Source organism: Cynocephalus volans, chromosome 4, assembly GCF_027409185.1.
Source record: "Cynocephalus volans isolate mCynVol1 chromosome 4, mCynVol1.pri, whole genome shotgun sequence".
NCBI lineage: Eukaryota > Metazoa > Chordata > Mammalia > Dermoptera > Cynocephalidae > Cynocephalus > Cynocephalus volans.
In genome coordinates, this window is record NC_084463.1 from 167,852,986 (window position 1) to 167,870,434 (window position 17,449).

Genomic DNA, 17,449 nt, shown 5'->3' on the forward strand with positions numbered 1-17,449 from the left:
CCACTCCCTAAGGAAACAAAAGTGCTTGGGCTTCCAGAACAGAACTGCAGGAACCAGGCTGTCAGGAGTTACTGAGGTGGCATCACAGCCCCCACAAAATGAGCCAAGACAGAGGGTAGCCAGTGGCCGCCCACCCCAGCTCTCGCCATCCCCTCCCCAAGGCACACCCAGAGCCCTGAGGGGAGCCGGTACAGAGCACGTCCCCTGCACAGGCCTCCATCCTCTCGGAGACCCAGCCTGGGCACACCCTCTGGAAACAGCCCTACCCCAAGACTGTAGCCTGTCAGCCTCCGCCACCCTAGCGGGCACCGTGAGGCCAGGTGACAGTGGAGTCTGAGAAGACGAGGGCCAGGCAGTGGGGGCCGTGACATCACAGCCCACCCCTGCAGCTACTCACATGTTACACACGGCCATCGTCTGGCACGTCTCCCCCGTGCAGAACTCTGAGATTGTGCTATACTGCAGGTTGATATGGTGGAAAAACGTCGTTGCTGGAAGAGTAGAAAGAGCCAGATGTGAGAACCCCGGGGCTGGGCTGCCCACCCCCTCTGCTGCCACCCACCCCTGGCCCACACGCACTGTTGCTAGCCAGCCACTCGTTGAGGTCAATCTCCCGGGGCAGCACCACCAGCTCCTTGAATTCAAAGTCAGTGATCCTAGACTTGGTGTGCTCTGGCTCCAAGTACATCTTCTTCTCCTCTGCAGCAGGCTTCTTGCCATTGGGCTTCGCTTTAGACTTCCTGCCGAGAGAGAAGGGACAGTGTGGTCACCGCATTCCCAGCCACACCCAGACCACACCAGGTTTCGAGGGTGGCCCTGCCCGTGGGGTCTCACAGCAAATACAGGCACATGGAGGGGGCCACCCAAGACCGTCAAGGGAATCCTGTCCCCTCTGCCAGTGCCTAGGGGGACACCAAGGGCATCGTGCACAGTGCCCTGCCCTCCCCCCCACCATCAGGGGCTACAGCCTAACCTGCCAAGCTATCCTGTCAGTGGGAGCCCAGGACAACGCAGAGACATTGGGCCCCTGGCTGGCTTGAGCCTAGAGCCCAGGACATATGGGTGGTGGCCACACTAGGACAACAGCCCATCCTCCCCCACCCCCATGGGACTGCAACCCTGCAGCCATCTTGGCCTGGTCTCAGGCCTGCACTCCCAAAGCAGGACCACCAGGTAAGACAGTAGGATGGGCACTGCTGAGGACTCTTGAGGTCCAGAGCGTGAGCCCCAACCAAGAAGCTGTTCTCCTAATAGCCTCTGGGCAGAGGACCACCATGTGGCAGGCCTGTCCTGCGGCCCCCACACTCAGTGCTCACGCACACCATCCCAAGCTGAGGCTCATCCCACCCCCGCAGTCATCACACAGGTTATCAAAGAGCAGGAAAGGGGTTAACACCCTCTTGTCACCACCAGGCCTCAGCACAGCTCCATGAGGTTCGCCCTGCGACAGACAGAGGCACGGAAACCTGGCTATCCTCCACAGAGACACAGAAACTGCCCCTCTCCTCACTGAACTTTCCTCTTATTTTAGAAAATAGTTTTTTCATTAAAAATATGCTGCTCTGTTAACATACAGCGGGCTTGTCATGGCTATTTTTAAATGGATGAATAAGAGTAAATAGCAACAGCTTAAGACCCACAAAACCGGAGGAAGCTCTGTGGCCCCAAGACAACGAGGGCAGGTGGACCTCCCAGTCACCGTGCCCAAGGGCTGTGGCCTCTCCAACTCCTCCATGAACAAGCAACTACATAGGCAAATGAGAGGGAACGTCTCCCTGCAGAGGAAAGCTGACCAAGTGTCCCGTGGGCCTGGGAACACCTGGCCGGAGCTCTCAGAGGACAACCAGGCACCGAGGGGCTCATCTGATAAAATCACTGTCTCTGTCACACACAAAGCCTGAGGCAGACACATACGTGCCAAGGGTCAAAGCAGTTAGAAGCATCCATGGTGAGTCCTCCAGGAGGGTCCAGTCATGCAAAGGCCCCGTGGGTCCTTGGACGTGGCCACAGCCAGCAGCCATGGCCCTTCACAGCAATGGCCACCCAGTGTCAAGGGCTGGGATGCTTGGGAGCCTCCCGCTGACCTCTGGGGCTCACAGGGACGCTGGCGAGGGCCGAACTGCCGTCCTCCAGCACCCGCACAGGATTCTCTCTGACATTTTATGCTCTAGAACTGGGCTTCTGGGGGAGAAGTTTGATGAACTGAAGGCGAATATTCCTAATAGCACAGATTAGTCTCTTGTTCTTATTTGAACAATCGAATTCTTTAATGGTAAACATGATTTTTTAAAAAGCTGTAAATCAGTATTATCGTGAAAGTCTTATTGACCAGAAAAGGCCATCTCTGGTTATAAACTCTCAAGGAGGTGCCATGGCTGTGGTCAGATCCCTCCTGCTACTGGACAGGGGAAACCAAGGGCCGGCACACAATTCACCCCCCGCCCTCCCCCCAAGGAGCACAGTGTCCACTCAGAGGGCTGGAGGCTGTTCAGGGAAGTGCACACACCAGCTCCCAAGAGAAGGATGAGGCCAGGCCAAGAGGCGCTTGCCTGAGCAGGGTCTGCATGGGTTCCAGGAGGGGCTCCACCCTGCTCCATGGGGGCAGGGGGCAGCAGGGCTCAGCTCTGCCACAGAAGCACAGCTGGCGCTAAGGGCATGGTCCTCCTGCACAGAGGGAGGTCAGGCCAAGGCCGGGCTTGGGCCCCAGAGCACCCCTCCAGGTCTCAGTGCCCTGGAAGGAAAGGGGAAGCAAACCCCACTCCTGGCTGCTTTCGAGCCTGTCACTGACCCAGCTGCCCAGATGAGAGAGCACTGCAAGCTTTGTGCAGGGCACTGGCCAGGTCACGAGCTGGGCACCACCTCCTGGCCAACCAGAGGACACAGGGCAGCGAGGCAGCCTGGCCTGTGCTCTGCTTGTGCCTGTCCTCTACCAGTCCTGGGAAGGCCTAGGGCTGGGGAGGTCGTCGCAGCTCACTGACCTTGTCCTTGTTTTTTTCCTTTCTTCTGTTTTGAAAAGTTGCTAATGGTTTATTTAAGAGAAAGAGGAAGGAAAAATGCTCCCTGAACGCCAGGGAAATGCTTTCCTTTCAGCTTCTCACAGCAGATCTTCGCCTTAAAAGGCGACTCGTGTGCTCAGCCTCCAGGGCAGTGTCAGGAATGGCCAGAACCAGGCAGGGACAAGGCAGGGCCACCCAGCCCTGGGGCTCTCAACGCGGAAACTCTGGGAACACAGAGCCTGGAGTCTGCAGGCCAGGGGGCAGTGGGAACAGGAAGGGGAGCCTGGCTGGCCCCCACACCTCCTGGCCTGAGCTCTTCCCACAGGCTCCCAAGCTCCACCTGAGCCAAGCACACGCACCGGGCTCGGCCTCCCCACCTGGAGGGGCAGTTGCAGTAGGGACCTTTTGTCACCTGGTGACATACAGGTGGTGGTTACACAGATGACCATGCAGAGCTGGCAGTAGGAAACAGCACATCATGGCTCTGAGGTTTCATGCTGGGCCCGCTTGGGGAGGCTGCCCTGTCACCGGTGTCCTGCCCTTACACCAGCATGTCCGTTTCCAGCAGAGCCCGTGAGCCCTGCAGGGATGAAGCCACCTTCCATCTCTGGTTCTCAGAGAGGACCAGCATAGGGCAGCACCTGGAGAACCTGGGCTCCCTATGAGATGGGCCTTGCGGGCTCTGGGCTGCCAGCAGAGGGCAACAGTGGCAGACACACCAGGCCCCTGCCTCATCCTCCCCCCTCCTCCCCTCTACACTTGCCCTTCTAGAACAAACAGGCAGGTGTTCATGATTCCAGGGCCTTCTCTCAGTCCCACGGGGTAGGACAAGGGGCAGGTGGAGGGACACACATGCCCTGGCCTCTGCTCTAGGAGGACCTGGGCAGCATCCAGCTGCACTTGAGTCTCCCCAACACCAAGTTTCCCGCTTCCCAGGAAGAGAGGCTCTCCCGGTTGAGGCTGAGACTTTTCTGAGCAGAAGTTGCCCTGACCAGCCTCAGCTCCAGCCCGAGGCCAGGGAGAGCTGAGTGGCACCTCAAAACAGGACACTGCTGTGCTGCCCATCCCCACCGCTCATGGCCACTCTCCCGGCAGGGAGACAAGAACTCTGTGCCCTCCGCAGGCTCACAGGCTCCGAAGCAGGCTCTGTCCTGCCAAGGCCCAGAAGTTCACCCCAGCCATGGCCTCAGTGGCCAGGCTGCCCCATGACCAGGTGTGCACACCTCTCCTGAGACCAGAGGATCAACCACGTCCTTCTCCCAGCTCTCTGCGCACTGGGGGCTGCAACCCCCACAGGTGCAGCAGGATGCACAAGTCCTGGGACTGTGGGTGCAAGGCTTTGGCTGCAGGCAGGAAAGAGGCTGCACTGAAGGGACCAGGCAGTGGAGCCCAGGCTGAGCCACCCACAGGGCTGCTGTGCCTCCTGGGAGGAAGAGTGCATGCAGAGAGACTCCGAACAAAGGCCCACGTGCTGCTCCCACATGACAGGTGGGCTGTGAGGCCAAGCCCCGTTTGGCAGGCACATCCACAAGGAGGTGCCAGGAGCGGGGAGAAAGGCAGTGGGGCACCTTTCTGGGGACCAGGACGCTGAGCAGGCAGTCCTGGCCCTGCCCTCCTGCCCCAAGTTCCATTCCAGAGCCCAGCCCTGCCTTCCCAAGCTTCTGACAGTCACAGATGCTGAGACAGCTAAGGCTCTCCTGGGAGAAGGGCACGGGCAGACAGGCGAGGCACAGGTGTCGATGCCAGTGGGTCTACCCAAAGTCAAGGCTCGTAGGGGACATAAGGCTTTCCCAGTGACAACCAAGGCACAGAGCTCAGAAGAAGTCTGTTACCCCAACAGCAAGGGCAAAGACATGCCCGGGAGAGCTTGCTGCTGCCTGCACGGTGTTCTCACAGCATCCTAACACCCCTTCCTACTGTAGAGCCTCCAAGGCCGAAGGGTGGGAAGACACCCACAGGACCCCATCCAATCCCTCAGCACTGCCTGTTCCACCCACGGGCTTCAGACGGCCAGGAGCTGGGGAGAGGGACGCATGAGTTTTTCTCTTCTTAGTCTAACTGTCTGGCCCCTCCAGACAGGTCAGCACCCCAGACAAAGTGCACTTCCACCAGCCTATTATGTCTTCTGCAAAGCAAGAGACCCATTTAGATAGAGAAAGCCAAGATGGCAGGAGAAAGGTGCACAGACACCCTAGACCCAAGCATCCATGCAAGTCAGGTGCCGCAGGCTAGCCTAGAATTTCCACCACGATGCATCCACTCTGCTCACAGCACATGTACTTTCCACCTCTACCTGTCAGGGAAGCTGCTCCTTTAACACCTGGCTGAAAGGTCCCCTTCCCCAGAGATCTCCCCTAAGGTTAGCCTCTGCCTCTTGGTCCTCCCACAGTGCATGGCCAGGACTTCTTTAACCCAGGCCGCTCTGGTGGGCCCCTGGAGCTCGGGTCAGCGTCTGGCTCTCTCCCACCACATGTACATACCTACACACACACACACACACACACACACACACACACGCCCATGCACACACACACACACGCCCATGCACACACTTGCAAGCACATTCTTCTGTACACCACTGATGTCGTCACTGTTCCCGATTTTAACCAAGTTCCACCAACTCACCCACACCTTCCAAAACCTCACACCTTCACATTAAAGAAGGAGAACTTTGGCAGGCTAATCAGGTGACACTGTTTCTACTTGCAATTCACTGCAAAGTCCTTGCTGTTGTGATGCACGGAGGACTGTGCTGTGGGACAATCCTACAGAAGAGAAAGATGGAGCCGGAGGTGCCAGAGACACTCAGGGGCACAGAGACACATGCATGCCAACACCAGCAGCAGGCTGGGCTCACCTCAACCCTCACCAGGAGCCCTGCTTATGTGCTCACAATTAAAAGTAGTATTGGAAAAGTAAGAGCTGTTTATTTTTGTTTCAAAATTCACAACCCACTATATGACATGCAAGCACACTGAAGGAAAATGTATTTGACTCCAAGACATGACACACTCTGAGTGACAACATGGGAGGGCTCCCTGAATCCAAGTCACAGCTGAGTAGTGCAACCCGCCAGGGAGCCCCGCCGCCAGGTGAGCTGTGCTGCCCCTTGGCAAGGGTTAGGCCCACCTGCAGCTCACCAAGTATGTCCCTGCCCCCGGTCCCCACGCACACACACTGGCACGCTAATGCACATGTACACACATACACACAACAGGCTAGGCAGTGTGGGGAAGGGCACCCCCCCAGCAGGTCAGAGAAGGAGCAGGTGAGGAAAACCGTCAGGAACGGCTTTTCAGGCAATACCCGCTTCAGCAGCCAGCCTGCAGCCAGGCTCACGGGTGCCCCATGCTACTTCTCTGGAGGAGGACACTTGAAGACAGGCTCTGGATCAGCCCTGCCTCAGACACCAAAGGCCCTGCCCGAGGGACAAACAGCCACCAGCCACAACAACAGGCCAGACGCCGGCTGGTGGCGTGGGGCACCCACCATCCAGCAGGCCCCAAGGGGCAAGGCAGGATGCCTGTGCAGGCAGATGCAGTGAGCCCAGAGAGGTGAAGACAGTCGCCCAGACCCACCCATTAGGCCATGCTCTCCTCCTGTGGTTCGAGGAGATGGTCCCCCCGAGAGCGCAGTAGAAGTGAAAGTGGTCAAGGAAAACCTCACTCGGCAAACAAAGTTCCAGACCAAACCCAGCTGGCCAGGCCAGTGCAGACGAAACTGCAGTCCCCAGCGGACCCAGCCCAAGGCAGCATCAACAGCCCCCCACACTGACCCCCTGGGCATGGACAGGTCAGACAACCCCTCATCATCCCCCGTGTGCAGGCAGCAGGTGTTACCTGAGCACGCTGCTGACTGTCTGAAGCACCATTCTGCAGCGGAGTCCAGTTTTGGGGGACTGGCTGAGCAGAGCTCGGTCTACATGAAGACCGCACTGATCTCCAAGCATGATGTCGAGGAGGGAGGAGTGGGGAGGTAGAGTGGGGGCTGTGGCACACTGCTCCCCTCCCGCTGGAAATGCCTGCCTCCCTCCACTGCCCTCCACCCTGCCCCTGGCCAGTAGGGACACCAGGAGACAAATAGCTGTTCCCCACAGAGGCAGAGGCGGCAAGGCTGGTTAAATAAGGGAGTGTCTGAACTGGCCTTTTCAAAGTGGCATGGGCTGGTGGGGGCGTGGCCACGGTCTGCAGTAAGGCCGGAAGGGAGGGGACAGGGCTGTCCCTAGCCTGCGGTTAGGACCCCACAGAGCAGTCCTGCCGCACCCACAGGAAAAGCCCTTCTGGGAGCAGGTAGCAGCTCTGCCAACAAGCTCCCAAGCTATGGGCCCCACCCCCTCCCCCACCCAGCCCAGCAGAGCCAAGAAACCAGGAGGCAGAGCCCTCCAGCGAGAACGCTGGGGCTGGGGACAGACAGGCCAGTTCTATGCACCTGCAGGGTATGGATACAGGCTGATGGCACTTGAGGTGGGTCTCCAACTGGACAGCCTTGGAAAGACAGAGCTGCCTGGCTTCTGGGGCAGCGAAGAGCACTGGGCCAGAGCCGGGCATAGGCTCGTCCTGCAGCGGTGGGCCTGCCAGCCAGGGCTGCAGACAGCACAGAGCCTGACACAACAGATGTGTCTGGCACCTTCTCACAGGGGCACAAGAGCCACGTAGCTGTGGCCTTCTTTATGGCTGGTGGGCAGTCACCATGGCCTGTATGGGAGGTGCATCTCCTGTGCTTCCTGTTGATCGAGAGCGCCTCTGCTTGCATAAAGCCTGGCAGGTGAGGATGGGGGTCCCACAGCACTGGGTGTGTGTGGGGTGTACTGAGCCATCAGGAAAGCAGCAGCTGGAGGCAGGGGAGGCTCGCAGTCCCAGCGACACCACGTGCCACAAGCACTACGTTCAGTCTCACAGCTGTGCACAAGCGCTAACAGGAAGTGGCACAAACTGACCCAGCTCACACACTCTACAGGACCAACAGCAAGCAGAGAAAGATTCCCCTGGCTGGCTCCCTGGCCTCAATTTCCCCACCAGGCCAGCCCTACGGCAACAAGAGCAGGGCAGAACTCATGTCTGCCGAACACTCGGGCTGGGAGTCTAGGAAGGTGGGAACAGACTAGACACATGTGCCCACACATTCGGGAGGCTTGCCCTGCCCTGGCAGCAGTGTCCCCATAGCCCTGAGGCACCTCAGGAGCTCAGGTACTGCACTCATGACTACCTGCCTGCCATGACCTGATCACCAACAGCGGGGAGACAGGAGCCAGTGGGATGCTCAAGTGGCAAAGAAGGACCAATGGGGAGGGCCACGCTCCAGGCCAGAGGAGGCTCAGCAAGTCCCAGGGTCAAGACAGGGCGGGGATGGAGAAGGCCACAGCTGCAGCAGCCTGGAGAAGGAAGTCTGCTGCCTTGGCAAGCAGGGGCTAGAAGGGAGGTGTTTTAGGCACACTCCGGCTGCCAGAGAACAGAAGCTGCAGGCCAGGTGAGGGGGAGATGCTGGGGATGGCGGACAGTCGGGACAAGGCACGGGGTAGCACGTGGGATGAGGGAGGGAGGAGGCATCCAGAGCTGCGGCTCCGAGCAAGGTGAGGGGTGCGCAGGGTCCCTGAAGCCTAAGGCATGGCCCGGCAGGTCTCACGAGAACCATAGCAGCTCTGCGGCTTGTGTGACCATCCTGGTACACACAGGTGCTGCCTGGTGTCCACGTGCACGTATATGTGCACTAGAGAAAGTGCATAGGCACAGGTATCCCTGCTGGGGGAGGGAGGTGCTGGGGCAGCTGGAAGCCTGGAACAGATGACCCACAGTGGGCCCGCCTGGGAAGAGCTGCACACCTGGCAAGGGCTCTGCAGTCTCCAGGTGGGGCTGCTGCACAGGGTCTGTGGCAGGCAGGTGCTGGTGTGGCCTGGCCCTACCACCCTGGTATAGGAACAGCCAAAGCACCTCCCTCAGGGCAATGCCAGGCCCTGAGGAGCAGAGAGCACAGCAGCAGGGCAGACACAGAGAAGGCTGGACACAGTCAGGATGGGGCAAGACACCACAACCACGTTTGCTGAGTGAGGTTACATTATTCTCAATAAGCTTTCAATTTTAGAACAGGTCAGATTTACAGAAAAGCTGAGAAGATAGTGCAGAATCCACAGAGACCCCACACCCAGTCCACTACTTTTAACTTCTTATATCAGTATGGTGCAATTATTATCACTGATGAGTCAATACTGACACATTAAAGTCCACATTTGATCCAGATTTCCTTAGTTTTCCCTAATGTCCTTTTTCTGACCCCATCCAGGATCCCACATGATATCAGTTGGTCTATCTCCTTGGGCTCCTCTTGGCTGTGACGGTTTCTTAGGCTCTCCTTGCTTTTGATGACCTGGGATGGTTCTGAGGAGGACTGGCAGGTGCTTTGCACGATGCCCCTCCGTTGGGATTTGTCTGGGGTCTTCTCACGGTCAGCCTGGGGTTGTGGGTGTTTGCGAGGAGGACTGCAGACTGCAGAGGAATGTGTTTTCTCATCATGTCCCGTCAGGGTCCATGTCATCAGCACGACTCACCACTGCTGACGCTGACCCCGAGCACTGTCAGGATTCCCCATGAAGTCTTTCCCCTGTCCACGCTTGCTCTCTGGAGGGAAGCTACTTTGCACAGCCCACACATGAGGGGTGTGGAGCTATGACCCACCTCCTTGGCGACAGCATATCTACATAATTTGGAATTCTTCTGCACAAGAGATCTGCTCTTCTCCATTTATTAATTTATTCAATCTCTTATTTGTATCACTATGGAATCACAGTTACTTACATTACACTTCGAGTAACAATGCAATACTACTTTATTTTGTTAATCAAATTGGTCCAGCTTTGGCCAGGGAGCTCCTCCACTGGCTCCCAGGTCCGGCTGACCTGCCCCCAGCCTTGCACGTGTATGTCTGGGCACCTCCTCACTTTCTGGCATGACAGGACCCTCCAGGCTCATCCTGTACACTCCCTGCCCATGTGCCAAGATCAGCTGCTTCTCCAGGGAGCCCTGGGTCCTTTTCCGGAGAATATCAGAAGCTGAGATCTGGGTGCTGGGTGTACTTGTGGCTGCTGGGGTGTCACAGCTTCTCGGCCCCACAGCTGGCAGCACAGAGACATGCGTATCTACACACATCTACATGCAAACACCTGTATCCACATTCGGCTAAGCACAAGCTCCTCCTGATGATCACTCCGGCCTCCCCGCTGCTTGTCTGCGACCTCCCCTCTAACACTCAGACACCTGAAAGAAAGCGACAGAAGAGGGCACACAAGAGCCATGAGGGTGCAAACAACCCAGCCCAGAACGGCCCAGAACCCTCCCAGAGGCTCAGGAAACTCGGTTCACCTGAAAGTGAGCAGGAAAAAGTTTCATGGTTGAGTCCAGTGAAGATAAAAAAGAATAAAGAGAGCAACACCCACACTAACAAGTAAAACACTCCAGAAAGACACACACAAAAGAGATGAAAACAGTAACCCAATAACTTAAAGTGACGTAAGAAAACAAGGTGACTTAAGTAAAGATTTGAAAAAAGAAGCAAAAGAACGCAAAATAAGAATCAGAAATGGGAGGATAAACCATTTCTGAAATGAGGCTAACTAGGAAGAACACACAAACCAACACAATGTAGAAGTACAAGATGGAAAGGAAGGATTTTTTTTTTTTTTTTTTAAGTAAAAGAAGAATAAAGAGAGCTCCACTTCTGCCCATAATGGAGGAGCTGACACTGGACTCGACCCCCATCATCAACAAATGCAAAACTGTGTAGGATGCACACAGTGACCGGCCTCAGAGGACGGGCAACACGCATCCCGGGACTGAAGTGCGGGGAACCAGCTGGGACGGAGCCGCACAGGAAGGGACTCTGGAAATATGAACAGGGATCCAATCAGCCAAGTCCCCAGCTGAGGGCGTGTGGGACCACGCTCCAGGGAGCATGAGCTGAATGAAGGTGCTCGTGGACGTTCCGCGCAGCAGGAGGCAGAGGGTCCCAGCACCCAGACCAGAAAGACTTTGGGCTTTCAACAGAGTCACCACAAAGGCCACCCCATGAGGGCAGGGCTACAGGAGGCCAGAATAAGTGTTTCTCTAGACATGCCCTAACAGAGCTTGAAAACAGGCCTAAAAGGATCTACAGAACCAACAGCAAATTAACTGCCTTCCAGGACAAAACACAACACCCTAAGGGAGGTCAACAGAATGGAGGTTTTCAAGAAAAATTGATAAATATCCCAGCTAGACTAAACAAAAGAGTGGAGACGATGGGGAAGGGATATAACCTGCAATATCAGAAATGAAAGGTGACATTAGTACAGAGCCCACCAGCATCAAAAGGTAACGAGGGACCATAATGAACAATGTAATGCCAGCCGAAAACGTAGATGAGACAGACGAGCGCTCTCACAAACACAAGTTACAAAAACTGACAAAGAAAGTAGAAAACGTGAATTTACAACTAAAAGCCCGCCTACAAGGAAATGCCAGGTGTAGGGTGATGTATGGGTGAATTCTACCAAACAGAGAAGAAATCACACCAATCTTACACATACTTTCAGAAAACAGAGGAGGAGGACCAGCCTAACTCTGCTGTCAAAATAAAGACATGACAAGAAAAGAAAATTTTAAGGCCAATAACTTTCATGAAGATAGATACAGAACTCCATAAGGAAACACTGACAAACTGGATTCAGCAACATATCAAAAGGATGACACACCATCACCAAGAGAGGTTCCTCCGGAACACAAACTCAGCCAACATCTGAAAAGCAGTCTACGTAATTCCCCACAGTAATGAAATAAAGGGGAAAAATATGACTATCTCTATTAGATGCAGAAACAATACATGGCAAAATATTCATGCACACTCTCAGCAAACCAGGAGTGGAAGGGAATGTTCTTGGCTGATAAAGGGCATCTACAAAAAAATCTAAAGCTGACATCAAATGTTCAGTTGAAAAACCAAACATGTTCTCCCAAGGTCAGGAACAAGGAAAGGACTCCCACCACTTCTATTCAGCACTGTACGGTGGTCTTGGCCACTGCAGTGAGGCAAGAAAAAGATATAAAAAGGCATAGATACTGGACAGGAAAGGGTAGTCTTTCTTGGCAGGTAACACGGTTAAGTAGACAGAACAGTGTAAGGGAACTGCAGCCTGTCTGCCAGAGCCAGTAAGTAAACTTAGCAACACCACACAAAACAAGGTCAATACAAAAGCTAATTTTAACTCTATATAACAGCAACAAAGAGGAAATACAATTTATGAAGCTGCTATTTACAAAAGAATTTTCTTAATTTAGAAAGATTTTAAGAAAAAGTGTACAAAACTTCTTACCGTGGTATCAGACTAGAAGATTCAATATTGTTAAGATTTTTATTTTCCCAATTCGACACAGATTCAGCACAATCCTATCAAAATCCCAGCACTTTTTTAGAAACTAACGAGAGAATTTTGAAATGCATACGGAAATGCAGAGGACTTGCAGTAACAAACCATCCCTGCAAAAGAAGAGCCAAGGTAGAGGACTCACACTGACTCAAGACTCACCTTAAAGATGCAGTATCCAAAACACTGTGCTGCTGATACCAGTATAAACAGATGAATAGAACAAAGTTCAGAAATAGACCTACACTTACGTGGTCAACTACTTCAACAAAGGTGTGAATCAATTCAATGGGAAAGGAACGTGTTTTTATAATCAGTGCTGAGAAAACCAAATATCCGTATGGGGGAAAAACCCTCAACCCCTACCCTCAAACCCAGAGGGACTGGAGACCAGACCACAAAAGCAGCACTGCAGTGCTTCTGCAGCAAAGCACAGGACAGTGTCTCTGCCAGGCTCGAGTAAGTAAGGTTTTCTTAGGACATAAAGAGCACTAACCAAAAAGAAAAAATTAGTGAGACATATTTCTTCGAAATTTAAAAACACACACACACACTTCTATTCAAAATACTGTTAAGAAAAGTGAACAGGCAAGCAAGCCACAGACAGCATAGATCTGACAAAAAGTCTTCTGTCTGCACTACATACAGCAGTCCCACAATTCAATAATAGAAAAGACAACCCAATTTTTTATGTATTTATTTTTTGGCAGCTGGCCAGTGTGGGGATCCTAACCCTCAACCTTGGTGTTACAACACCGTGCTCTGACCAACCAAGCCAACTGGCCGGCCCCACCCAATTTTTAAGAAGGGCAGAAGGCTCAGACAGGCACTTTACAAAGAGACATCTGACTGGCGGCAATGCGAGAGGGAGTGCTTGGCTCCGCTGGTTACTAGGCAATGACAGTCAGATCCACGGCCACCACTCCAGACCCACCACAGTGGCTGAAGCTAAACAGACTGAGAACCCAACCGCCAGTGAGGAGGCAGAGCACCAGGGCCTGACACACCACTGGTGGGCGTAGAAAACGGCACAATTTGGGTTGGCCAGTTAGCTCAGTTGTTCAGAGCATGGCCTTACAACGCCAAGGTCATGGGTTCAGATCCCCATACCAGCCAGCTGGCAAAAAACTAAAAATAAATAAATTAATTTTTTTTTTTAAAAAAAGGAAATGACACACAACTAGGTTGGAAATAGTTGGCAGTTTCTTACAGAGTTAAATACGCATCTAAGAACCAATAACTCCACGGCAAAGTACTTACCCAAGAGAAACAAAAACACACATCCACATAAAGAGTCATACAAGAATATCCACAGCAGCCTTATCCACAACAGCCAAAAACTGGAAACAACCCAAAAGCCCATGAACAGAAGAATGGCTACCCAAATCACGACATACCCACACAACAGACTACTCAGCAGGCAAAAGCTCACCACCAATGAAATGCAACGCAGGACAAAACACCACAGACATCAGGGCCACCCCTGGGCCGGGGGCACTGGAAAACGGGCCCAAAAGTCAGACGGAGTAGCGGGGACTGAAGGCCGGCTGCAAGCTCGGCCTCGTCCACTGGGACAGAAGAGAGCTAAGCGACGTCAGAGCTGGGCTCCTGTGCTGGCCTGCAGGAGCTGGAAAGAAGAAAGCCCAGGGCTGGCGGATGCTTTCACCACTTAAGTTTTAATCTCCTTCCATTCAACTACTCCACGACCCTGGGATAGAGCAGTTATGCAAACCACTGACTTTCTCCACAGTTTACTGACTGTGCTTCCCCTTTTCAGAAATATGTTCTTAAAATGGTCTAAAATAAAATGAGACTATAGAAATGTAACAAGCCCCCAGGATCTTCTTTCTAGGAGTATATTTATTCATCAAATGGTCCTGCCAGCCTGGCTGTCCCCTCCCCTAAGACACTTTAAAGCTACATGAAGTGAAAAATATTCTCTGATTTGAATCCTTGATATCTTGATGGCCAAAAGATTAAGCTTTCAAGAATTATCGTTTTAATGGATCAAAGACCTAAATGTAAGAGCTGAAACTATAAAAGTCTTAGAAGAAAATGTAGGTGTAAATCTTCATGACTTTGGCCACAAATATGACCCCAAAAGTGCAAGCAGCCAAAGAAAAAATAAATTGGACTTTATCAAAATTAAAACCTTTTGTACTTCAGAGGACACCATCTTTCAAGAAAGTGAGAAGACAAAACACAGAATGAGAAAAAACATTTGCAAATCATATATCTGATAAGGGTTTAGTGTCCAGAATATACAAAGAACTCTCACAGCATAAAAGAAAAAAGGCAAATAACCCTATTAAAAATGGACAAAAGATTTAAATAGGTATTTCTCCAGAGAAGACATACAAATGGCCACATAAACACATGAAAAGATGTTTGACATCATTATTCATCAGAGAAGTGCAAATAAAAATCACAACAGGATACACTTCACACCCACTAGAATGGCTTTAATGGAAAAACAAAAACAAAAAACTCAAAGTAACAAGCGTTGGTGGAGATGTGGAGAGACTGGAACCCTCGTGCGTCACTGGTGGGGAGTAAGATGGTGCAGCCACTGTGGAAAGCAGTTTGGCATTTCCTCAGAAGCTGAACATCCAGTTACCAGATGACCCGGCAATTCCATTACTGGGTGTACACCAGAGGACTGACAACATATGTCCTCACAAAAACTTGTACATGAGTGTTAACAGCAACAATATTCATAATAGTAAAAATGCGGGAACAACCTAAGTCTCCATCAACTGCTGAATGTGTAAACAAAATGTGGCAGATCCGTGCAATGGATCACAGCTGCTCCTCAACCTACGATGGGATTATGTCCTAATAAACCCATTATAAACTGAAAATACCGTAAGCAGAGAAAGCATTGAATATACCTGACCTACTGAACACCTAACCTGCCTTAAACATGCTCAGCTGGGCAAAATCATGTGGCAACACAGTGCACTGCAGAGCACCGGTTGTCGACCTTCCTGACTATGTGGCAGCTGGGGGCTGCCGTAATGTACCATATTTTGCTAGCCTGAGAAAGGATCAAAATTCAAAATTTGAAGTGCAGTTTCTACTGGATGAATTTTGCACCATCATAAAGTCGAAAAATCATAAGTCAAACCATCATGAGTTGGGGATTGTGTTACTCAGCCGTAAAAAGGAGTGAAATACTGATTCATACTACAACAGGGATGAACCTTAAAAACATTAAGCTCAGTGAAAGAAGTCAGACACAGAAGATCACATATTGTACGATCCAATCCCATTTAAGTAAAATGTCCAGGACAGGCAAGTCGGTGGAGTCAGAAAGTAGATTTGTAGTCTCCAGAAGATCAGGGGAGGGAGCAAACTGGGAACGACTGTTAACAAGTACAAGGTTTCATTTTGGGGTGATGGAAATGTTGTGGAATTAGGTTGGGGAGATGGTCACACAATGTTGCAAATACACTAAAAACCACTGAATTGTACACTTTAAACCTATGAATTGTATGCTATGTGAATTTTATCTAAATAAAAAAAGGAATTATGATTTTTGCTTTGGAATTAAATAAAATTCTTTTAGCAACCCCCTAAAAAACAAAAACAAAACAAAACACAAAAACACCACAGACATAGCCTCTGATGAAAACAAACCTGCCTCCTAGGAGGGGTGGTGGCAGGGAAGGTGCATGGTGAATTTTCTGGGGTCGGGTGTGGCTCCAGGGGTGCTCACGTTCACCAAACTCATCTAACCAGACATTCAAGATCTGTGCACTTCAGTATTTGTCAAATATATGCCAAACTAGAAGTTTTTAAAAAGGAAGAAACAGGGCTGGCCCGTGGCTCACTTGGGAGAGTGTGGTGCTGACTGACACCAAGGCCACGGGTTCGGATCCTGTATAGGGATGGCCGGTTAGCTCACTTGGGAGAGTGTGGTGCTGACGACACCAAGGCCACGGGTTCGGATCCTATATAGGGATGGCCGGTTAGCTCACTTGGGAGAGTGTGGTGCTGATCCCCTCACTGGTCATCTTTAAAAAAAAAAAAAAAAGGAAGAAAGAAAGCAAGCATGTGAAAGTGGTAGATAAAATTAAAAAGAAAAAAAAAAGACTTGAAACTACCTATTGAAAAGGCACATGTCAAACCAAAACAACCCATTCTGGCGAAATTACTGGACTCAGGACAATGAAAAAGTCCTTTGACAAAAAGACTAGTTTACATATGAGGGAAAGAAGTTATATTTTCATTAGACTTGGGTAATGATGCTTTACACAAGAAGGCTATTTATTTTGAACCGCATGTCTGCCCCCTCCCAAATTCGTATGTTGGAGCTATAACCCCCGATGTGATGGTATCTGAAGATAGAGCCTCATTAGATGAGGTCACAGGGTGAGGCCCTCATGATGGGACTATCATCCTCACACGAGGAAGATTCTAGGCTGTGGTCAAGAGTAGCTGGTAACAACACAGAAAGACAAGCAGATATTACACACTGCCTACTAGACAAACACCACCAACAATGGGATCATCTTGCTTCCAAATAAAAAGAACCTGAATATGATCAAATGTCTAGATCTAGCTGCCAATTTACAGGAAACACAGAGGAACATACAAACAACATCATAAGAATGCAATTAGCAAAATCCAGACACTGGGAAATATCACAGGAAAAGCAACCTGGTTTCATCAACAAAATAACTGGAAGTGTAAGAAAATAGCAAGTGATTCATTTTGAAGAACAGCTTAATAAAAGTTGGTTAACTAGCTTGCAGATGTGGCAATCCCAGAAAGTACACTCTCCCAAAAATGACTTCTCAAGATGGCACCGATCATCAGCCCTTTGTTCTTTTTTTTCTTGGTTCTTCTCCTTCCTCAGGACATTTGGCAGGCCTTTTTTGTGGGCTTGTCCTGAGCCTACACCTTTCCATCAGACAAGAAAATGCCTTACAAGGAAATAACAAAACTTAGGCGAGGTCTGGGAAGACTGTGCACCCCATAGTACCCAGCCAGTGAGGAACTGGGGGAGGGACTTGTGCACTAGGGAATAAAATGCTTGCTGTAAACTTTTTGGGTGTGCCTG

At 51.5% G+C, this 17,449-nt stretch overlaps 1 protein-coding gene across 1 annotated transcript in view; it reads right to left on the reverse strand.

Annotated features, from left to right (window-relative positions):
- Positions 1–17,449, reverse strand: part of MOB2 (MOB kinase activator 2) — a 64,901-nt gene that overhangs the window by 9,244 nt on the left and 38,208 nt on the right. The window contains exons 2-3 of the mRNA XM_063094276.1: positions 580–740; positions 398–491 (exon numbers count right to left, since the gene is read on the reverse strand). Of these exons, the coding sequence (XP_062950346.1) occupies positions 398–491; positions 580–740 (255 nt within the window). The remainder of the gene's footprint in view (positions 1–397; positions 492–579; positions 741–17,449) is intronic.